Source organism: Acomys minous (genome assembly GCF_964271855.1).
Source record: "Acomys minous genome assembly, chromosome: 11".
Lineage (NCBI taxonomy): Eukaryota > Metazoa > Chordata > Mammalia > Rodentia > Muridae > Acomys > Acomys minous.
The window spans coordinates 85,729,932-85,754,327 of NC_140492.1; the positions used below are offsets into that span (position 1 = coordinate 85,729,932).

The window sequence follows — 24,396 nt, forward strand, 5'->3', positions numbered from 1 at the left end:
TAACATCACATCATCCTTCTGCTTTGACTATACAACTGTACCTACTCTGTCTTCCACATAGTCATGGAAATCACGTGACCGCTATTTCTATTCTCAGTTTCTTATAGGGAAATATCTTTTGCTATCATTTTGGTAGAGGTTTTAGATGTTGCTGTGATAATCACACATAATTAATGTCCCAATTTGATCTAGAGGCCCTTCATGCTTTTTCTCTACAAGCTTCAAGGAAAGCAAAACTCTTCACAAGGGGTTGAGAGTTGGATCAGTGGTTATGAGCACTGACTGCTCTTCCAGCAGATGCAAATTCGATTCTTAGCACCAACATGGCAACTCACAACCATCTGTAATTCCAGTTTCAGGGGATCAGAATCCTCTTAGGGCCTCTTGTACACCCATGGTGTACATTGGTTTGTATATATATTTTTTCTTAGGATGTATTCAATTTCTTCAGAGAAATGTTTTGAGGTCTCCTACATAGGAGTGTGATTGTCTGGCTACCAGCATTTTTCCAACAAACTTAGAGAAGGGACTAGAAATTCTATAGGTTTCATACTTCCTAATTAAACTTGGATTTATTTCCATTCTGTTTCTTGGTCTTTGTTATGCTTATAGTCTTTTAAACTGAGCTAGGAATGTTATGTTTCTCAGAAGAGAGAGTGAGGTGTGTGTGTGTGTGTGTGTGTGTGTGTGTGTGTGTGTGTGTGTGTGTGTGTGTGTGTGTGTAAGCAAGGTGATCCGGTAGCACACCTAGCATGCTGCTCTAGCATGTGTAATTGGTATATATACCAATGTGCTGGATCCGTGTCTGTGGAGACAGCTCAGCTGGTAAAAGGCTTGTCTTGCAATCATGAGGACCTGAGTTTGGTCCTCAGAACCTATGTTTAAAAAAATAGGTGTGGTGGCTCATGTGTGCAATCCTTCTGTTGAGGTAGACACATAGGAAGCCCCGTGGGGCTCACTTTCTAGCCAGCCTACTCTAATTGGCAAGTCCCAAGCCGGTGGGACACCTTGCCTCAAAAATGAAGATGGAGAAAGAAAGGATGTAGATTTGGATGGAGGTGGGGGTGGTGGAGGGCCTGGAAGAAATTGAGAAGCAGGGGAAGAAAATCTATCCTCAATAAAAGAAAAATAGAGAAAAACAAAAAACAGAAACAAGATGACTGGTGCTTGAAGACCAACACTCCAATGTGTCATCTAGTCCTCCCATGCAGACACACACATATGCACATCCATAGTACACACTCCCAAACTCATGAGCGCGCACACACACACACACACACACACACACACACACACACACACACACACACACACACACACACACACACACACGAGTCCTTAATCCTTCCATTCTATTTTCCAAAGAGAAATGAATTTATTGTTTTGACCTAGAAACACAGATGAAAAATACAAATAAATGGGACATAGAGGAAAAGACTTTCTGTTTAATGTTCCTAAATTCCACAATACTATTACACATGCTTAGCTTTTAAGAAAAGTATAAAATACACAAAATACTTCAGACGTACTATCACCCCCTGAATAAATATTATACTGTAATGAGGTCTTGACTATTTTAGCTATGCTCTGTGTTTCATTCCTATAATCTAAGATGTGGGGAGCCAGTCTTGGCAGCTTAGTGAGTTCTTGACCAGCTTGTCTCTGATAAATAAATACATCTTAGGGCACCCAAGGATTAAAATATAAAAGAAGTTTGTAGGTAACTAGATTGTTGTATCTTGATATTTTTTATAGGTAACCAATGCTTCCAGATTTCACATGTCAGCATGTATAAAATAATACATTGTGTTTTTATTAAACGATTGTTCTCAGTTACTGTCTTAGTTTAGCTTCTTGCTTTCTACCTAAGGTTAAATTCTGTCCAACATGTAAATATTGACTGTTCTGTTACTTGCTCTACTATAAAAGGTATTTCAGCAGGATGTTTGCAAACATTCCCAATGAGTTTTTACGTGTAAACTGTTTTCAGATCACAGCGACTCCATTGGCATGCTTTCAAAGTAAGTATATAGAAATTCCTAGTACAGCTAGTCTTACTGATCTCAATATTTGTGGTTATTCGTATTTCTTAGAGAATATTACAATCTGTTGTAGAGCATAAGCAAGTGTCGTCTTAAAAACCTGTAGTCTAACGTTTGACAAGGCAGAAACCTAGCTACCAGGAAACGCTTCCATTTTAAATGGGCAACCAGTTAGGACAGAGAGGATTTGCCATTTGTTGTTTAGAGGAAATGCTCAGTTTCATAATGTCTAGATGGAATCTCTGTTTTCAGCTGTCAATTGTTGATTACTTTTTCCTAATCCTTTGGCTCAGACAAGCACATTAAAGCAGAGGAGAAATGAAGAGGAGTAGGCCCTGATGTGAGGTCGTCTTTACAAGGTTTACTTTGTGCCATCAAAGGAACGAAACGACTGCTTATTTCACCTCTGAAAGTGAAGAGGTCAGTAAACTAGCTCACTATCTTATATGGAGGACACCAGATTGTCGAGATATTTTGGTTCTGCAGCTCCTTCAATCTTTCTATCCCCTTTGCGCCATGTTCCCTGACTATTTAGTTATTGGGGTTGTGCTGGAGATTGATCAGTTGGGCATGGACACTCCATGGTCAGTTTTTCCTCCACATTTTAGCCAGAGATTTCTGTAATTGTCTCTATCTATTGCAAAAGGAAACATTTTTGGTGAGAGGTAAGAACTACACTTAATTTTGAGTATAAGTATTTAGAATGCAGCTGGGCATTGTACTGGTTTGGGATGGTAGCAGTAGTAGATTCCCCCGTGGGGCCCATGACCTCACCAATCATGGTCGTGACTAGGCTTTTCAGTGCCAGGCATGAATTCCTTCTTATGGAGTGGGACTTGTGTCCAATTAATGGGTACCATTACTGCATTCTTGAGTATACTGTGTCATGATGGTCATTGTAGTAGTTTATCAGCTTTAGAGGTTTCTCTCCCTTAGCTTTTGTAGCACCTTCAGATACTATGAGAGCAAGTCCTGGCTTGGGGGTGAGGGGGCATGGGGGGGGGCGCAGAGGCTTCCAGGTCAGTTCCAGCTCAATTCCTCTACGTCCTGTGTCTTAAGTGTGCAGTATTTCCAGCAAAAGGGTCATACCTTCAAGTTCTAGAAGATAAACAAGAGCAACGGCAATACCTTCTATTGACGTGTGAGTCCATTGGACTGCTCTGGACTCACAAGACAGTTTCATATATATGTATTTAGGATGGAGGGAAATACTGAGAAAGAGTGGGTGGAGGAGGGATAAGGAAGACTAAAGATGGTTGAAAAAGCCATGGAAAAGTATTAATTATCTGGTTTCATGTTCCTGATAAACATACGACATTTCAGCCTAACAGAATTTTGAGCACACAACTAGTTTATGCCAGATTACTTCCAACTGAACAACAAAGTTTCAAATTTCAAGATGCTAAAGAATATGTATTACTTGATAAATGACTGACTCTGAGCATGAGAAAGGAGAAAGCTTGTTCTGGCAACCAACGCGCTCCACCTTGGGCATCTTGTAGTATCCTAAGTTGCTTCTCAGTGTTATAAAAAAAGACCAAGGAAACAAAGTCAAGTTAGTATGTAAAAGGAAGTGAAGCTGGGGATTAGAAAAGAGAATAATGCAGATTATAAAGTGGTCACTCATATGTTAATAATTCCAGTTACATATGTCAGAAATACCATGATTAATGATAAGGACCAATCCACATATTCCAGAATATATAGGCACAGTTATACTGAAGTGAAAAATGAGGATTTTCATACTAAAGACCCTTTTCTTTTTCTCATAAACTATCACCCTGGGATGCTCTACCCTTCTCCACTCACATGAGGACAGAGTACTTGGAACCACACTTCCATTGTCCTAGAAATTCAGTGATAGAATTATGAGGAAATGTACTCAGATTTGGAGGGAAACAAGGACAGATAATAGCCTTAAAAGGAAAACCCACAGTTGCATGACCCTAAGCTCAGCTCCCGGCCCCACAGAGATGATGACTCTGCAGCACAGAGGATGTTACAACAATTGCATGCATGACCCTGAGAAACACTGTGCTCAAAGGGAAAGAAGAACGGGAAGGCTGAAAGTCTCCACAGAAACCGATCTTTTTGATGAAAACATATTTCTTTTTTTTTCCCTCCTAGTCTCTACAAGACAGTGCACAAAAGCGCTCATTTATATTTTCTTTGTTTTCATCCCAAAGCTAGAAGATCAAAGAGTTAATAAAACCTTCTTGCCATAGAAGGTCATTACAAAACTAAATGCAGCAATTCAAAGTGGGAAATAGAATGAATGCCAAGGAGATGTTTAACGAAGTAGCATTCTAGGTGTATTCTTTGAAGAACATTTGCAGACTCATTTGATTGCTTTAGCGTGCACAGGGAACAATGTGTCTGCGCGGAGCTAACACTGACTGATGGTTGTGTTCTGCGGCACCACAACCATGCCAATAGGAATCAGACGTGTATTTGATATAGAATTACCTAATGTTGCTGAAAATATTCATGAATGTTTTGCATAGCCAAATGGTATTTAAAACTTCCATACCTTTTCCCCCTTGGGCTTAATTAAATTCCCAAATATGGGACATGACTCTATTCATCTGAGAATAATTTGAACTACTGTTTTTCCCAAGACCTGACAAAGTGGTATAGCAAGATGAAAGGTTATTTTCTTTCTGACTCCCACGAGCCACTTCATTTTCTTTTTTATTCTTCCTTAGTGCTAGCATCTTTAAGGTGGGAACAAAGAGTGTAAAGTGGTGGCCTTAGACATTGTCAGGTCTTGCTATGTGTCTGTTCAAAAGAGGTTAGGACACTAGACTTTAATTTCAAGATGACATATCATAGTCTGCTTTTCAACATCTGGGCTCTCAATCTTGTTTGTGGCCAGCTTCAAATGTTAAAACCTAATCCTTAACGTAATATTGAGATGTAGACAGGTAGAGTTATTAAGGGACAAATAAGTTATAAGCACAAAAAAATATGCAGGGATTAAAATTGGTGACATTGTAAGAAGTCTGAAGTTTGTTTGGACCCTTCTACCATTGAAGGCAAACCTGATGACCCTATCTATGAACCAGGAAAAGAGGCCCTGATCTGCCCCAAAAGCTGCTAGCCCCTAGGTCTTGGGCTTCCTAACTTCTAGAACCAAAAGAAGGACATTTCTGTTGTGTATACACAGTGCCCAGTGTAAGGTACTTTGTTATAGCAATATGAATGAATTACAACACTTTAGACCTGGCATCTCAGCTTTAGGACCCATTAGACAGATTGCTTCTTCCGTAAGGAACTGCCATGGCCTTGCGAATCAGAATTGTCCATACATCTGGTAGATTCCCAGTTGTGTTTCCTCCATGATGAAGTAAAAGAAGTTTCCTCCAGGGGCATTTTAATGACAGACTGCAGTGCGGGCATAGTTAAATGTTCAGGCAACAATTTTCAAAAGAAGTAATGCAATGTAATAGTAACATTAAAATTTTAAAATAAGTAAATTAAGCTTAAGCACTGGAGTTTTTAATTATCTGGAGGCAAATAATTGACCCACTTCACTATAAAATGAATGTTTTGGGCCACGCTGAAAGCTGCACTGATGCTCGCCAAAGGTCTTCTTGCATCAGTGGCGCATGTCATCTTCCTGCAAGGCCACCGGTTTGCAGAACTGGCCAGAGGGAAAATTACTGGACAACAAAATGAAAGGGGGATATCAGGAAGCCCAGAGCTCTGAGCCTCAGGAAAAGAAACTGCCCTCCCGCTCATAAAAGGGCAATTGTGCTCAGTGCCACTTATCCAACAATCTGCTAAGTCTTCTATTCAGTTTCATACTAGGGCTCCAGCAAGGTGACCCCAGAGTGAAGCTGCGGTCAGGGAAAGGTCACTGCCTGGAAAATCAAACTAGTCAAAGGGAAAGAATTCCAGGAATGGGGAAGGCTAGTCACCCACAAGTAACCTAATCTAGAAGGTAGCATAGAAAGGCATGTAAAATGAGATCCTATTGGCAGTTGCAAGCCGGTGCTAGGATGTTTTCAAACGTGACCACAGTATGAACCCCAGCATTTTGTCATGAATGTTCTGGTAGTTTCCCTCTACTCCTCTTTCTCCACTTTTCAGCTTCCTGATGGCTTCTCTCTTTCTTTCTGTCTACTACCATCCCAACTTCCAAACCAAAACCAGTTGTCTCATAGTATGGAAAGCCCACTTTAAAACATAAGGAGTCAGCTTTCCCCTCTTCAGAACTTTCCAGTGCCTCCCTCAACAGCATCATGGCACACACAGGCCTACACCGTGATATTAGTTGATCATGTGTGACCTAAGTAGTAGTTCTAAAGAAGTTCTCTCAGGCCAAAGGAAACTTAGTGACTTGATGTTCATTGTCTCAGTCTAAGCTTGTCTTATCTCATGAGACATAAATGAACGCAGACAGGGCAGGCGTCCATTTTTAAGAGAAGGCAACAGAAGAAAGGAGCATGAGACCATAGCTAACACATTTATTTTCACTTTTCAAAAAGGTAATAAGCACCATTTCTGTCTCTGAATGGCAAAACGAAAGCATTTTATAAATAGATCCACACATAAAACAATATCACTTTAAAGATACAAAAAGAATACACATAGACTGAAGAGTATTTTCATCTTAAAGAGGTCACCAAAGCCAAACTGTGCATGCAAAGTGTTTGCTCAACATTTAATATTTTTTTCTATTATGAAACATAAGAATCGGCAGATAAGGATGTATTCACTTGTTCACTTTTCTTAAGTATGCAAAAAGATAAAGAAGTTCCAACTTTTTGTTACATATTGTTGTCAAGACATCACAGAAAAAAGTTAATTTTATATAAAATAATTTTGAAAAAATCCTTTTAAGATAATAAATTCCCATAGATCATTTTCAGGTCTTATGAGTCTTTTAATATGAGATCCTTAGTTTTGTTAGTGCATTATAAAATATTTATCTGGCAAAAATACATTAAAAGAGAATGAGAATGTCTTTGGTTTATAAGACCCATGATATTAAGTCAAAAATAATATAATATGTGTTATTCAGAAAGAAATGTAAATGTAGCCTAAAAGAACATTTTGAGTCGGCTTCACATTAAACATTGAACAGAGCCGTTGACTCGTTTAGAATAAAGCTAGTCACTGTATCATTCTGCTACATGTAAACGTTTCTTTGTAAATAAGGATGAGCTGACAATGCTTGAAAGTATAGTTCATCAAAATCACAACAAGAAACCAAATATTATGAACATGTAAAATTCCATGTTTATTTAATATCCATTACGTCGCCGGCTCATTGAAACCAGACTTTGCGAAGACAAATAACATTTCTGATGAACATAAACAATTTCATACAGTTGAAATGTATTCTGCATTTTCACATGAATAAAGCTGTCATTATGCAACGTTTCCAGCAATAAAGACCTTGCCTGGAATTGGCATGGCATCGCTTCGTGCTACGAGGCAGCCTGGGCCTCCGTCCAGCCCTGGAGGAAAGAGTAAGAGCTCTCTGTGCAGAAACTCAGAGACCAGCACATCCGCCCTCAGTTGCAGCAAATCTTCACTCCGAATCGTGTCGACCCCAGTGTGCTTGGTGCCATGGACACCTTCTCTGAGGACCACATTCTGAGCCTCCGGATGGGCATTCCTGGCATAAACATTTGTGGAAAGTTAAAGGGAGTATACCAAGAATTCAAAAATGATCAGTTCTAGCTGTGCTTACCCATGATACTAATAATTACTTATTCTTATAACTGCTTATGTGCGAGGCATTGTGGTAAGAGCATTTACAGGCTCACAAAGTGAACAGAGACTCAGATAAATACTGTACCGGTGTTTGCTCCAGGGCCAAGAAGAGTGAATATAGACTCACGGGCAATATGTGAGAGAAGCAGATGGCCCTTTCTGTCATCAAGCAGTGCCCTGGGAGAACTAGTGGCCTCCTAGGTCCACACTCTGGATAAGCTAAACATGTCCTCACATGCTTCTTTTTTTTTTTTTATAGAGAGACTAGAAAATGGAAATTCTTGATGTTCTTGAAAAGCCTCTTTCTTTTTCTTGATAACATTTTTTTTCTTACTTTTTTCATTTTTACTAATTTTTGAGAATTTTTTCTTTTCTCTTGATTTAAAAAAATATATTTTATTAATTTGTTCATATTACATCTCAATTGTTATCCCATCCCTTGTATCCTCCCATTCTTCCCTCCCTCCCATTTTCCCCTTACTCCCCTCCCCTATGACTGTGGCTGAGGAGGACCTCCTCCCCCTGTATATGCTCATAGGGTGAGAATTTTATACAATGCATTTTTGATCAATTTTACTTCCTTTTTCAATTGCTCTAAAATTCACCACCACTTTTTTATACACCCTACTTTGTGTCATGCTTTGAAAAACAGTCAATTCCAGTTGGTGATGCACATACACGGGAGCACCGTCAACACAACAGGGCCTGCAACCTTAACAGAAATTGTTTCTCTCTCTTGAAGCAGCTGTCAGTTGCCAACAAATCCTTTATTCCAACTCTCCTCCCCTTGCTGGGACTTCATGTGTTCTGAACCTACACAGATCTCGTGAGTGTTGTCTCAACAGCTGGGAATTCATATGTACCTTCCAAACCATGGCATGAACATCTTTGCTCCTAGGAGTGCCCATGTGATCGCCTCTGGCCAGTAAGAACTGAACTGCTAAAGGGACTTACAAGAGTACTTTTTAAAGAGACAGACATTTTGGTATGGTAGTTCATATTTATAATCCCAGTACTCACGATTCTGGAGCAGGAGGATGCCCCTGGCTACACACCCAGCTATAGTCAACAATACTAGAAGAAGACCCTATCTTTTTTTTTTAAGATTTTATTTATTTTATTTTATATATATGAATGCTCTATTTGCATGTGCACCTGCATGCCAGAAGAGGGCATCAGATCACATTATAGATGCTTGTGAGCCACCATATGGTTGCTGGGAATTGAACTCAGGACCTCTGGAAGAGCAGACAGTGCTCTTAACCCCTGAGCCATCTCTCCAGCCCAGAAGACCCTATCTTAAAGCAAATAACTGTATGGCAACAACAAACCCAAAATGTATAAAAATAAAAGAGGCAGACTTGTGGTCCTTTCACCCTTCCTCCTTATTGATTCTGGATTATCTATACTCATTCTTCTTGATTCATGTTTTTGTTAAGCCACATTAATTTGGTTTCTTCCTACTTGTAGCTAACAGCGATGCATCATCTGAAGCTATTTATAGAGTATTAAGGCTAATTAGGGAGTTTTAGAGATAATCACTAACATTTGTTAAGTAAAAGGATAAATGAATTGTATATCCTGATTGTGGGATGTTCTGTATCACATTTTTACAGCTGAGTTAGTATTAGGCACATTTTCCTGCTTTTGACAGTACATACTCACACCTTAGAATGGCTGCTGGTCCTTCTCCTTGCTACATGCACAGGAGAAATGGCTATATCTTTGCCCTGATGGGAGGAGTCTACACCTAGAATTGTTTAGGTCCCACCAACCAGGAGAAACCATATTTGAGGAGAAAAATAAAATCTTTGGAGAAAACAAGGTACTAAAAAATGCTTATTTAGGATGCACAATTAAATCTGATGTACTTTGTCCCCTTCTTTTGTGAGTAACTGAAATCTCATCTCCAGCACTTCCTGGGCATGCGATCTCACCATTCTGAGAATGCCGTATTTTGTTTTGTTTCAGTCAAAAGGGCAAGATTTCACAATCTAACCCATGTCATTATTTTTTAAATTAAGTGAAAAGTGGGATGCAAATTGTCAGGAACAGTACTTGGCACACAGAGTACAGGTAACAGATTTTAATCCACCCCCTTGCTATGTCTCCGCTATCCATCCCCCAAGGCAGAATGACTTTAAAGGTATCTAACTAGGAGACAAATGTGATTTCATTGATTTCCAAACCTTTAAAAGATGAATGCATAGAAGTAGACACATGCATCATGGCTACCAGTGGCCAAGGAAGGATAAGGCAAAGGCTAGATGATGAATGGGTGCAAATTCCCAGAGAGAAAGGGAGGTGAGTTTTGGCCTTCTACTATAGAACAGGTTATGTTACTTGAAATCATGTACCAAATCATTCAAAATAAGCAGGAGAAAGGGTTTTGGATGCTCTTACCACAAAGAAATGACAAAAGTTTGAAATAACAGTTCACCCAAATAGTCTGCATTGATTAACACTCAATGTACCAAAGTATTACACTATCTTCTGTAAAGACATGCAGGGACTGGGATAGGATATATATATATATATATATATATATATATATATATATATATATATATATATATATATATCAAAGATAGTTTTCTAATCTGCAAATTATTTTGGAATTTCAGATTCTGAAATGAAGATAAACACACACACACACACACACACACACACACACACACACACACACACACATATATATATAAAACACTTCATAATAACTTAATGGTTTATCAACCTCCACAATTCATGTTTTTCCAGAAGCAAATGTGGTAGATCTACCACTAAGTACAATGTGTGGGCCAAAAAGTCACTGTGAAGAGACAAGCCAATAGTGTGGATGATAACATGAAGACATTTGCAACCTCCACTGTCACTGTCTCATAGTACAGTGTTAAGCTGTGTATTCACCAAGCATCTTCTAAGCACCCCAGAAGACATGCAAATTATGTGCTTCTGGCAAAAAAAGGAAAGTTTAAGGAACACAAAGCTTTGAGCCATTGACTATTCTAATACACAACATTAAACTTGCATATTGTAAAGAAGAATGAATAATAGCAGGACAGGAGAGCTGGTTCAACAGATAGCAGTGAGTGCCCGCTGCTTTTGTAGAGGACTGGGGTTCAGTTCCCAAACCCTTACGGGGCAGGGGTGCCTGCAACGCCTTTCACTCTAGCTCCAACCTCATTTGGCTTTGATGGCCACAGTACTCCTACACAATTCAACACAGATATGCCTATGTGCACATAATTACAAGTAAAAATCAAATCTTCTAAAAAATGATAGTAATAACCAATATTTCTTTTTAAAATATATTTTATTAATTTATTCATATTACATCTCAATTGTTATCCCATCCTTGGATCCTCCCATTCCTCCCTCCCTCCCTTACTCCCCTCCCCTATGACTGTGACTGAAGGGGACCTCCTCCCCCTGTATATGCTCATAGAGTATCAAGTCTCTTCTTGGTAGCCTGCTATCCTTCCTCTGAGTGCCACCAGGCCTCCCCATACAGGGGATGTGGTCAAATATGGGGCACCAGAGTTCATGTGAAAGTCAGACCCCACTCTCCATTCAACTGTGAAGAATGTCCTGTCCATTGGCTAGATCTGGGTAGGGGTTCGAAGTTTACTGCATGTATTGTCCTTGGCTGATGCCATAGTTTGAGCAGGAACCCTGGGCCCAGATCTGCTCATCATAATGTTCTTCTTGTAGGTTTCTAAGACTGTCTGGATCCTTCTATTTCCCCATTCTCCCATGCTTCTCTTACCTAGAGTCCCAATAGCCTAAGTGTTTCTCAGTAGAAGAATGGATAAAGAAACTGTGGTACATTTACACTATGGAATACTACTCAGCTATTAAAAACAAGGAATTCCCAAAATAACCAATACTTCTGAAGCAAAATGCGGACTTTTTTTTTATCTTTACCATGGCTGTGAGGTTGACATCACCGTCACCGTCACGTGTGAACACATGATACAACTAAGAAAGACAATTTACTTTCCCACGTAACAGCTTTATTCCACACTTCGACCCCAGAGTTCTTTGCACGGCTCTAGCAACTGCCATTGGTGGGTTACTTTGCCCAATTCTAATGAAAGGGGCAAAGGAAGGGCAACACTTGCATCCCAATCACCATCCCCACCCTAAATCACTCTCTACTAACACGGACTTTGTCTTAACAAGGGATCCTCTGAGAAGTCCCTGTGATAAGGAATGCATTCACTGAAGTATGTCTTCTCACTGAGCATGCTTGGACGAGAATCGAAGTGATTTTTCTAAAGGCCTTCATTCCGTGCTAGGTTTTCCATGCTCCCCTTTCGCCCTCTTTAATGTCCATTTTCAAAGGAACATTGAGGAGTGACTCTAAGTGCTAGGATCGCTTTGGAGTATTTAAAAGGTGCTGACATTTGCGTCCAGGTCACAAGGTCAAGTGCAAAAACCAAATGGCTTTCTCTTCTGCCAACACGTGACTTCACACAATAAGACTGGACCAGAGTCTTTAAAGGAGCGTGCCTTCCTCCTGTAAAACCACGTACCCTTGCGCCTTGCAGCAGAGGTTCTGGTCTGTTGTTATTGTTGCCGCTGAGAACTGGCAAGGCAGTAACATCAACTATTCCCTTGGCATGTGATGCATTCCTTATGCTGTGCCAAAGAGAGCTGGATATAAGCAAATACGTGAGGGATGGTATACATTCCTTAAAAATACCTTTTGGGGCCCAGTGAGCTAATTCATCAGGTAAAGGCATTTGCTGCTAAGCTTCCCAACTAGAGTTCCATTTCCAGAATGCACTTGGTGAAAGAGGACATTGCACCCCTCTCAACATGAGTCACGGAAGGACACTGTGTCTCTCTCAACATGCAGTAAGCTTGAAGAGTGCTGGGATCCAAACTCAAGTAGTCTTTTCCAAGTCCGTGTTCATTCATGGTGGCATAATTCATGCATATTTAATATAACAAAATAGTTTGGTCTTCCAAGAATGAAACTTTACAACAAATAAAGCTACCGTTTTATTTTCAAGCATTTACTGAGGACAGGACTGATCCCAAAAATTGTTTGATGTTGCAGAACTGTAAATATGTTTCTAATTCATTTATTAAATTGATTAGATATAAAATATATTTCAGACGTAAATGATGAGTATATTCTCTTAGCTATAAAATGACGGCTATAGAAATATAAAAAAAATTTATGAGTAATGTGGGAAATAAAGTATTTTAACCAATCTTAGTTTATTACCTTATTCAAATGGCTAGGGTAGTTCAGTTGTATCAGTTCATAAAATAAAGCAAAGCTGTACTTTGGATCTGGGCATGAATATAATTGGAAAAGGTGAAGATTGAAATAAGACATGTTGACACAAACATTTTAAATAATGGATCATGGGTCCAATAGAATACATCTTGGTCCGAACGGTGCTACTGTTGGTTCATTCCTTGAACCTTATTGGTTCAGTACTTGCTGTTTTCATCATGCTATAAATACCCCTGCTATCTAGAAAATCTAATCCATATCACCATCATCATGGCAGCTACCATTTATGTAGGATTTCAAATGAAATAAAATATAATGATTCCTCAATTTACTTTGTCATGTTTTAAATAGTAATTTATAACAACTAATTTCTAAATACAGGGGAAGGAGAGAGACAGGAAAAGAGGAGAGAGAGAGAGAGAGAGAGAGAGAGAGAGAGAGAGAGAGAGAGAGAGAGAGATGTATGCATCTGTTTAAACCAGTCTATTGTAGCGATGACAAAACTTTGGCACATGGAGTGCTAAATTGTAAAATATGTTCTTTGGGAGGTAAATTGAATTTTTAAAATGAAGTGGACTTTTCCTTCTGTTGCATATTATTTTACAGGGAGTCATCGGAAACCTAAATTCATTTCAGGCTTCCTGAAGAGCAATCCAAAAAGTGACTTAACATCTCTTATGAAGCTTCTGCATGGCCGGAATGCTGAGAACTGCAGACAGAAATAGAAGGCACGACTTTCTATGCTTTTCAGAAAGAAAATAAAATTCTGGGTCCATTAGTCTGCTCAAGTTGTCATTACAAAATATCATAGTCTAATTGGCTTGGACAGCAAAATTTTATTTCCCACTCTCTGGAGTATAGAAAAGTGTTTTAAGTGACAAATACTTCTTCAGTTTATGCTGAGGACTCTCTTCATGGCTTTGATACTGTCGCTTTCTTGATCATCTTCCTATGGTTTTTCCTTGGAATGGTATGTGAAAGGGGAAAGAGCTGTCACCATCTTCCTCTTCTTCCTCTTCCACCCCTCCTGCTTTCCTCCCCCCCCACAGGCCATTGTTTTATTGATTAAATTTTTATGACAATTTCATACACATATATAATACATTCTGTCCCTGGACCCTCTTTTACTCTACCCTGTCCCTTTCTAAACTTTTGTTCTGTTTTGTTTTGCTTTGCAACCAATTGGTTTTAACAAAATCTATATGGTCCCAGGTTTAGAACTGATTATTTATTGGAGCCTGAAAGGCTCACTATTGGGGTACCCAACTGAACCCAGTGATTGTTCCTGCCTTAGAAGTATCAGGAGCTGATAGCTCAGCAGGAAGGGCAGGGCCTCTTGATCCCTGGATGCCAGCTGGCAGGCACAGCTCTGTGGGACTACAATGCAGGCAACTGCTGTTACTCTGAAACCTTGTTTGCTGTGTCCTGCCATAAAAATACCTGTATTAGTTACTTCCCAATTGTTACAATAAGATATCAAGAACAAGAACACTTATAAAGAAGACATATATTGGGGCTCACGGTTTCGGGGTTAGAGTCTATGCCTATCATGGTGAAGAACATGACAGCAGCCAGGCAGGCACAGCACTGGAGCTGCAGCTGAGAGAGCCCATCCTTTTTCCACAGGTAGGAGGCAGAAAGAGCCAGCTGAGGAATGAGCTTTTGAAACCTCAATGCTCATCCTCAGTGACACCCCCCCCCCAACAAAGACATATCTCCCAAACCTTCCCCAAACAGTTTCATCTAGGAACCAGACATTCAAATATATGAGCCTATGGGGCCATTCCCATCCAGAGCACCAGAATACCACCATGAGTTTCCTCTCCCTATCTCCCAGCCCTTGTGTTCTTTCTGCTCCTTCTGCAGTATTTCCTAAGCTCTACAGGTAGTGGCATGAATGTCCCCTTTAGGGCTGTAGCCTGAATGTCCCGTTTAAGGCTGAGCATTCCAACAGTCACTCAACCTCAGCCCCTTAAGTATCCAAGAGTCTCTGCTTTTACCAGCTTGCTGTAAAGAGAAGCTTCGTTGTTAAAGATGAGAGTAGCATTGTCTGCAGAGTGTGAAAACAAGTGTTTAAAGTGCAGTTTGGTGCTGTGTCAGTTTAGCTTAACGACAGTACAGTTACCACCCAGGACCTAGGACCTCTCCATCCATTGATTTTTTCAATGGGTTTAACATCCCAAGCATGCATTTCTTCTTCCTAAGTGGAGAGTCTTAAATCCAATCTAAGACTAGGCCTGTAGGCTTTGATCTTTTTAAAACCTACTTTATTTGAGGTTCCTTCATGCATCTACCTTGTTTCCAACCCACCAACCCTAAGTAGGAGAGAAAGAAGGTTAATCGGAAAAGGAGAGGTAGGCCTTTATCGACTCAGTCCCTTGGGGGTGATTCCTCTCTTCTTCATCATCAGGATTACAGCCGTCAAGTCAAACAGCAAAGAGCAGCAGCAAACTATGGAGCCTTTCTCTCTGTGAGTGTCTCCAAGTGAAGATATATGAAGCAAAGAAGCCAAGAGATGTGAATCAATGCAAAAATGATCTCTCTTTGTTTTTTTAAGGCTATTTTTATACCCCTCCCATAGCCTGTACAGGATGCTCTTTAACTGGCAAAGACCACACCTTCACAGGAAGCTGTTCCCTCTCTATTGGACAAGCATCACATGCCCTCACATGAGGCAGTTTCACATCCTACACTTGGAATAAAAACAAAAACATGTTTACATCTACTATATAAGTCAGTTACCCCCACATCAGTTATGGCCCTATTGCACCAGTGGGTGGTATGCTTACAAGACCACTAACTATGTTTGAGGACCACACACCAATGACCTAGTTAATTCCCAAAGGCCCCAACCTCAAATGGCATCCTATTAGGGACTAGGACTTCAACATGAGGAAACATAGAAATGCAATTTGTAGCAGTGCTCAAAAGTCATTCTTAAGCAACCCAGTAAATAACATGTGAACATATTAGCCTTGAGGTTTTATTTGTTTTGGTTTTGGGGGGGCTGCTTTTTTTTTTTTTTTTTTTTGCTTGTCTTTTAAGTTTTCCTGTAGTTGTATACTGTCCTCCTGGCCTAGCCCTACTAAAAGCATACATTTTTCAGCTATAGATCTCAGACAATTCTGTACAATAAACAAAATTAAAAACAAAAGCAAACAAACAAAAAACCACCAACATAAAGTACAATGGGAAAGTGGATATCAAAGAGTGATCCTCTGGGAGGGAACTCTTGGAGTTCTACATAGCCTACACATGGTCTCTGATTATGTAAAACAGCCATCAGTTGTTGTCCTGGGGTTTTTATTGCTGTGATAAAGTATGAGCAACTTGGGGAAGAAGGAATTTATGTTAGTTTAGCAATCACAGGTCACAGTCCATCATCAAAAGAAGTCAGAGTAGGCACTCAAAGCAAAAACTGAAAAAGTGGCCATGGAGAAATGCTCCTTATTAGATTGCTCCCATGACTTGCTCAGCTTGCTTTCTTTTTATTTTATTTTATTTTAAAAAATATTTTATTAATTTATTCATATTACATCTCAATGATTATCCCATCCCTTGTATCCTCCCATTCCTCTCTCCTTCCCATTTTCCCCTTACTCCCCTCCCCTATGACTGTGACTGAGGGGGACCTCATCCCCCTGTATATGCTCATAGGGTATAAAGTCTCTTCTTGGTAGCCTGCTATCCTTCCTCTGAGTGCCACCAGGCCTCCCCATCCAGGGGACGTTGTCAAATATGGGGCACCAGAGTTCCTGTGAAAGTTAGACCCCACTCTCCACTCAACTGTTGCATAGTGAGTGAGTTAACCCAGAAGCAGAAAGACTCAAATGGTATATACTCACTTATATCTGCACACTAGGCCAAGGGGCATGTCCCATGAAAGTCTTTACTTACCAGGAAACTGGGAAAGAGAGGGAGGGCATCCTATTGGGACTCTAGGTGAGAGAAGCATGGGAGAATCAGCTTACTTTCCTATAGCACCCAGGAACAACTGCAATGGGGCCACACTGCCTACAGTGGGATGGGCTCTCCCACATCAGTTTTCTGTCAAGAAAATGCACCAGAGGCTCACCCAAAAGCCGATCTGTTAGGGGCAATTTCTCAGTTGAGTTTCTCTCTTCCCAAATGACTGTAGCTTGTGTTAAGTTGACATAAAAATATCCAGTACATTGACAATTTCCATGAGCTAATAACTTTCATAAAAGTACTAATTGTGGGCCTGCATGGTGGTGGCACATGCATTTAATCCTACCACTTGGAAAGCAGAAGCAGGTGAATGGATATCTATGAGTTCGAGGCCAGCCTAGTCTTCAAAGTAAGTTAGTTCTAGGACAGCCAGGGATGTGCAGAAAAACCTTGTCTCAACAAAACAAAACAAAGTAAAACTTAAAAACCTAATTGTGGGGAATTACTTTGACAAGGACTTCCTTGAATTAGGAAGAGTCAGCAACAAATGGATTGAGAGCTCGATTACTTTTGTTTTGTTTTGTTTTGTTTTGAGACAGGGTTTCTCTGTGTAGCTTTGGCTGTCCTGGAACTTGCTTTGTAGATCAAGCTGGCCTCGAACTCACAGAGATGCCCCTGCCTCTGCCTCCCGAGTGATGGGATTAAAGGCATGCACCACCACACCTGGTGAGAATTCGATTACTTTTTAATGTGTTCTTAAGTAGTTATTTTCCATGGTGTCTTAACATTTTTTTTTAACTGCAGATGATGTGAGACTTAATCCTGCAATCCATGAAAAAAAGTTTGCGTATTCGAAAGGCGATCCTTGTCACATTGGTAGCATGAGGGGGAGGGGGCAACTTCCACTGGAATAGTTGTGTTTCATCTTGACCCTCTAACTCCCCTAAAATAAGCTCATAACATTTTCAGATTTTGTTTTGGTAGATTAACAGACTCTTCACAGTCTTAAAGAAGGAACAGCTAAGGCAGAGTCTCTTGTCTCTCCCACCCTCTTTCCTTCCCTTCCTGTATCCCTCCCTTCTTTCTTACCTCTTTCCTACTTTCTTTCCTTTTCTTCTCTCTTCTTTTATTTCTTTTATTTTTTTTCCCCTACTACCTAAGATTTTTGTCTCAGAGAAGTCCGCCTGGAGGAATACATGGGGGCACTTAACATGGATCATATGCTGGAGGGTGATTCTTGATCATATATGTAAAATTACTGCCGTAAGTACATACATAGCATTCATGCTTGTGGTTACAAATGTGCAACCATCTCACACCTTGTAAAAATGTCTTCTGATACAAGGTTTTTATGATAACCTCACTCTCTTGCACAGAATTTTGCAAAAAGAACTTGAGTCTCTAGCCTAGGGCCAAGGTGACAGAGCCTTTGCCTAGTGAGTGCAAAGGCATGGGTTAATGCTCAGCAGCAATTTTTTTTTTTAATTAAGCAAAAATAGATCATTGTCCTCCACTCTGTATCACCATATCCCTGCCTTGATCACAAGGTTTATACTCACTAATGTTAGATTTTGCCAACTAATTCCATATTCTTTTGAGGGGGGGCAGGGATTTGGAGACAGTCTCTCTGTGTTAGCCTTGGCTGTCCTGGGCTAGCTTTGTAGACCAGGCTGGCCTCAAACTCACAGCGATCTGTCTGCCTCTACCTCCCGAGTGCTGGGATTAAAGGTGTGCACCACCATGCCTGGCTAATTCCATATTCTTATAATTTGATCTGGCAAGAGTCTCCATTCTCTGTTTCAGGAGAATGTAGCTGATCTGTTACGACTCAGTTCTTGGGCAGGTCATGTCTCTAGTGGCAGTTGTCTAGCTCACCAGAGATTAAGAAAGAATACTGTGAAAATAGTACGTAAATGTTAAATAAAGCCATTAAACAGTGAACCCAGTTAAAATAACCAGTTATGATGAACTAGACTTCTTTTTTTTCTCCTTTATTAATTTAATCTTGTTACATCTCAATGGTTATCCCATCCCTTGTATCCTCCCATTCTTCCCTCCCTCCCATTTTCCCCTTATTCCCCTCCCCTATGACTGTTCCTGAGGGGGATTACCTCCCCCTGTATATGTTCATAGGGTATCAAGTCTCTTCTTGGTAACCTGCTGTCCTTCCTCTGAGTGCCACCAGGACTCCCCCTCCAGGGGACATGGTCAAAGGTGAGGCACCAATGATCATAATGAGTGAGTTAACCCAGAAGCAGAAAGACTCAAATGGGATATACTCACTTATATCTGCATATTAGCCCAAGGGGCATGTCCCACGAAAGCCTTCACTTACCAGGAAACTGAGACAGAGGGGAGGACATTCTATTGGGACTCTAGATGAGAACTAGACTTCTTAATGAAAAAGACTGGGGAAAAAAACTTGACAAAAATTGACCTCAAGTTTAATTTTTTTCAGAATACCAGTTGTGATTTATCTTCAATACTTTCAGATATTTATCTTCCCCACCTATGACAAGCAACCTTCACACTTTTACAGCATGGAATAATTATTCCACCTCTAAAATGCTCTTCTAGCCTTTTCTATGTGATGAGCATCTGGGACTATATATCCAATGTAGCCTCTCCCATGACATCTTAGTCAAACATGCGCCTGTAATTAATTCTTCTATTATGTATTTTCTTTTGCCTAACTCTGAGGCTTGAGCCATATTCACCTTTATGTATCTAACTTATAGTTGATTGTCTTACTAGGATATATTAAATACTCAGAAGATGTATATTGAATATAAATGATTAATAATGAGAACTGCCATCTCTCCGAAATTTCAGCTCCATCTCCCCAGCGAGCACTGTAAATATTAGCCATCTTAAAATGTGATACTCGTTTTTATTATTTTTTTTAAAAACCATGATTCAAACAAGGATGAAAGAAATAAAAATTTCCTCTTTTCTCTTAGTCAAGGGGGTTACACCCTTGTCCTCCTAGAATGAGCAAAAATCAAACACATTATCATTAAAGCCTATTTATTTCTCTTGGTATTAAGGTAATTTGACTATAGTTGTCTGCTTTTACATCTAAGAAAGAAGAGAAAATATACAAAGCAAGGCATCTGTCTTAATAAAACCATGTTCCAAACCACTCTAAGTTCTTCATTCCTTCCATGGTGAATCTGTCTTCAAGGGGTGATTCTGTCTTTATGTTCCTGGCCGTCTCCTCTAGAAAATGTGATGAAGTCAAAGAATCCTGCAGCACTTTTAATTTATAGCACATCAGTACAGTGTTTAGTTTTTACAAGTATCTCCTTAAAGTTGCAATCGATGGTGATTTTCTTTGAAAAATGATTTAACGCTCTCTTTACTTTATAATAAAATTTTATATCTGTGACTTATTAAAGAAAAAAGGTGTGTGTGTGTGTGTGTGTGTGTGTGTGTGTGTGTGTGTGTGTGTGTGTTGTGGACTGCAGGGGAGAAAACTGACAAGTAGCCTCACTTAGCTGAATGACAGACCTATATTTGATCCATAGGACAATCATGGTGGAGCCACATAAGATGAGGGGTCATTGAGCCAGAAACGCTGAGATCAAAAAACATTTTTAACCAGACAATCAAATCTTACATTACTAACTTAGTGAACTTTTCTGTCAACTAAAGCTGTTATTTCCTCTCTTTTACTGTGTTTGCTCACCTAGAAAGTGGAACCATTGTAATATCCCATAGCAAGATTGACAGGTCCAAGATAGTGGTCTGATACTTACCTAGAAAAGGAAAAGCTGGGACCAACAACACTGCTAGGAATCATTGAGGTAAAATGACCAAATTGGAGAACTGGGTCTAAAATTCTATTGCACCTATGAGAAAACTGTACTCTGGTGCCTCATATTTGACCATGTCCCCTGGAGGGGGAGACCTGGTGGCACTCAGAGGAAGGATAGCGGGCTACCAAGAAGAGACTTGATACCCTATGAGCATATACAGGGGGAGGAAGTCCCCCTCAGTCACAGTCATAGGGGAGGAGAATAAGGGGAAAATGGGAGGGAGGGAAGAATGGGAGGATACAAGGGATGGGATAACCATTGAGATGTAACAAGAATAAATTAATAAAAAATACTATTAAAATAAATAAATAAATAAATTCCAATAAAAATAAAATAAAAAGAAAACCGTGAGGTGACTTGCTCACAGGAAGTAGGTAGCTCTTTGAGACTGATTCTTCACTGATGAGACACAGAGATTTGCAGGACATATAAAAGAGAACAACACCCTCAGAGCTGGATGTGCATGCCCGGTACCCAGGAGGCTAAAGCAAGAAATTGCAGACATTTTAGTCCAGCCTAGGCTACAAAGTGAGTTCCAGTCTAGCTAGATACACATAAGAGGCCTTTCTCCAGAAAGGAAAACAAACAAACAAACAAACAAATCCCAAATGGGTCCCATAAACAAGTCAGCTGGCTCAGAGGTTAAGAACATTTGTTGCTCTTGTGTAGGACCTGAAATCAGCTCCCAGGACCCACATCAGGTAGCTCACAGCTGCCTGTAACTCCAGTCCCAGGGGATATGACAGCCTCTTCTGGCCTCTGCGGACAGCAGATATTTGCATGGTACGTGTAGACATGAGCAGACACGCATGCCTACATATAAGATACAATTATATGTATATATTAAAAATTAGCTCACTGTGTCATCTTCACACACAGAGCTTTTTTTTTTTTTTTAATTTCTCATACCACTTCGGGAAGAATACGAATAGACACTTTCCAATATTGTTTTTGAGTAATATGGGCTGGATGGCATGATGGTATAGGATGCAGGAGCATCTCATAAGTGGGGCAAGGAGATGATGTAGGGGTGAATTCCCTGTGAAAATGGTTTCCAGTGTCAAATGGCTCTCATGTCTGTTTGAGTGGCCAACATCACAAATAGCTCTGTTCATAAACTGATGGAAGAAAATAAAAAAGGGGAAAACAGAGTCATCGCTCTCCCGGAGTCCCGAACAGAGACTCCACCATCATTCCAGGGCATCCACTTTGTGCACAGAGAGATGCTCTCTCGTACGCAGAACCCTACACAGTACAAGTGTTCAAAGGAATCTTTGATAACAATAGTAGCTTCTGGGAAACAAGCAAGTAACCATAAAGAATAACATTACTTTTTGAGACACGATTCCCCTGCTGAATGTGGAGCACATCGCCCGGTGATGTTGGCTGGTCTGTGAGCCCCTGGGATTCTCCTGTCCACCTCCCAGAGATGGGAGCACATGCGTGGGTTGTAGGGCTTGCACTCAGTTCCTCGTGCTTGCCCAACAAGCATGTGACCCACTGAGCATGTCCCCAGCCCTCTTCATTATTAATTATTTTTTCTTTACTTACTGATGACCACTTTATTTTTTAATTTAATTAATTTATTCAGATTACAACTTAATTGTTATCCCATCACTTGTATCCTCCCGTTCCTCCCTTCCTCCTACTTTCACCCTATCACTAGTCTGGGTAGTGTCCTGCTGACCTGGTTGGAGTGGCTGCTGGCTTGGGGGAGCTGTGAACCCTTGTACAGGAGAAACCGCCTTTACAGTCTTCCCAAGCATCTTGGACACTGTCTTTGACAGCAATAAAAAAAAAAAAACCAACCAACCAAACAAACAAACCAAATCAAAATCAAAACAAACCCTCTATATCACAATCTGCAAGCATATTTTTAAATATTTGTGTGATACATATTTTTTTCTTCATTTAAAAATATCTCTTTCTAGGAAAAATTCGTATCTTGATGAGTCTCTATGGTTTTGAAGGACAATAGTTCTAAGAACTTAAGGCTTTTATTAATCTCAAGCAAGCATATTTTTACTTACTTTGGAGAGCTACACTCAAGATGCAGGGGGGATAACCACAAGTTTGGCATTGGATATGGAGTAAGATTTTACATTGAGACAGTCTTTTTGCGATTCCCTTTCTCATCGACTCGTGTCTCACAAATCTGGTTGAGTCTTTCCAATATCTGGGGTTTCTTTTCAACAACCTTGCCTGAGCCGCCCTGGCATGACATGGGGATGAAGGCATAAAGCTTTCTTATTTTACACATTTGAACTCAATTGATATTGTTCACAAGGAGAGGAAAAGACCATTTTGAAGAAAATGATTTACACTTCCTAGTGGAAGTGTGACATGCATTTGGAAGGGAGGTGTGTGGACAGCAGCTCTGCCTTCATGGTGTCCTGAATTTGATGTTTCTTGGTCTGCCTGGACATCTGGTTTCCAGTCCATCTAGTGGGGGGATTGATTGACATCTCCCAGCATTACTTTTGTGATTGTCACCATGTCACCATATGCAGTCAACATGCACTATTTTTTATGCATTACCTTCACTTTTACTTGGTATTGCTTGAAATCATTTTTTTCTACTTTCTTAAACCTAAGTATGTTTTAAAAGAAAGTTTTGAATCACTACCATTAAAAAAAATGTCACCTAAAAAGATGGTAATCTAATTTTTTTAATTTATGAAAACTATGCGATATCATTAAACTCTAGGTCTATGTAGCTTTCTGCTGAAGATGCTGAGCCTGAGACTCATCTTCAACTTCTAAAAAAAAAAAAAAAAGAAGAAGAAGAAGAAAGAAAAAAAGGGAAGATAAAAGTGTTAGGAAGCCCTTTGTGAGCACCAGACTGAGACCTTTTTTTTTTCTTGATATAATTAGAAGTTTTAAAAAAGCTGAAAAGAAGATAGTTTTCAAGATGTGAGATTTGCTGCCGGTACACTTCCTAAAATAATCTGTGCACACCAGCACACCTGCCTCATCCTGCCCAGGGTCTCTCTCAGTGTAAGTTTACTTCCCCGCAGACAGTCACTCTCTTTGCAGATACAGAAGGAGAAAAGGGTCTATTTTCTGTCTGATGCTTCAATACATGGAAACACAAACATCTTACGGCAAGAGGTGCTGCCTCATCTCCGTCCTCCGTGAGCCTGAGTAAGCTGCTGCCTCGTCTCCATCCTCCATGAGGCTGAGTAAACTGCTGAGAAATGAGGTGGTACAATAAGAGCAGGAGTAAGGATCCAGCTGGTCAACTTGATTCAGTGACTGCATAAACTTTTATTTAAAAACCACATTGAAAATAACATCCTTCATTCTCCACAGATGAGTGGAGAGTGGGGTCTGACTTTCACAGGAACTCTGGTGCCCCATATTTGGCCATGCCCCCTGGGTGGGGAGGCCTGGTGGCACTCAGAGGAAGGATAGCAGGCTACCAAGAAGAGACTTGATACCCTATGAGCATATACAGGGGGAGGAAGTCCCCCTCAGTCACAGTCATAGGAAAGGGGAGTAAGGGGAAAATGGGAGGGAGGGAAGAATAGGAGGAAACGGGACAGGACAACAATTTAGATGTAATATGGATAAATTAATAAAAATACATATTAAAAAAGAAAAATAAAGGATGAGATGGATGAAATAGGAAAAAAAAAAAAAAAAGAAAGAA

General features: G+C 40.1%; 1 protein-coding gene across 4 annotated transcripts in view; it reads right to left on the minus strand.

Moving 5' to 3' along the window:
• Positions 1-6,496: 6,496 nt before the first annotated feature.
• Positions 6,497-24,396, minus strand: part of LOC311608348 (uncharacterized protein) — a 45,887-nt gene continuing 27,987 nt past the window's right edge. For 2 of the 4 annotated variants that reach the window (XM_084800807.1, XM_084800806.1), the window contains 2 exons: positions 23,848-23,931; positions 6,497-7,668 (listed from right to left, as the gene is read on the minus strand). In XM_084800807.1, coding sequence (XP_084656933.1) covers positions 7,419-7,668; positions 23,848-23,918 — 321 coding nt within the window. In that variant the 5' untranslated portion in view covers positions 23,919-23,931 and the 3' untranslated portion in view covers positions 6,497-7,418. Of the gene's footprint in view, positions 7,669-23,847; positions 23,935-24,396 lie in introns of all 4 variants that reach the window. The other 2 variants (XM_084800805.1, XM_084800808.1) reach the window with 1 other exon arrangement.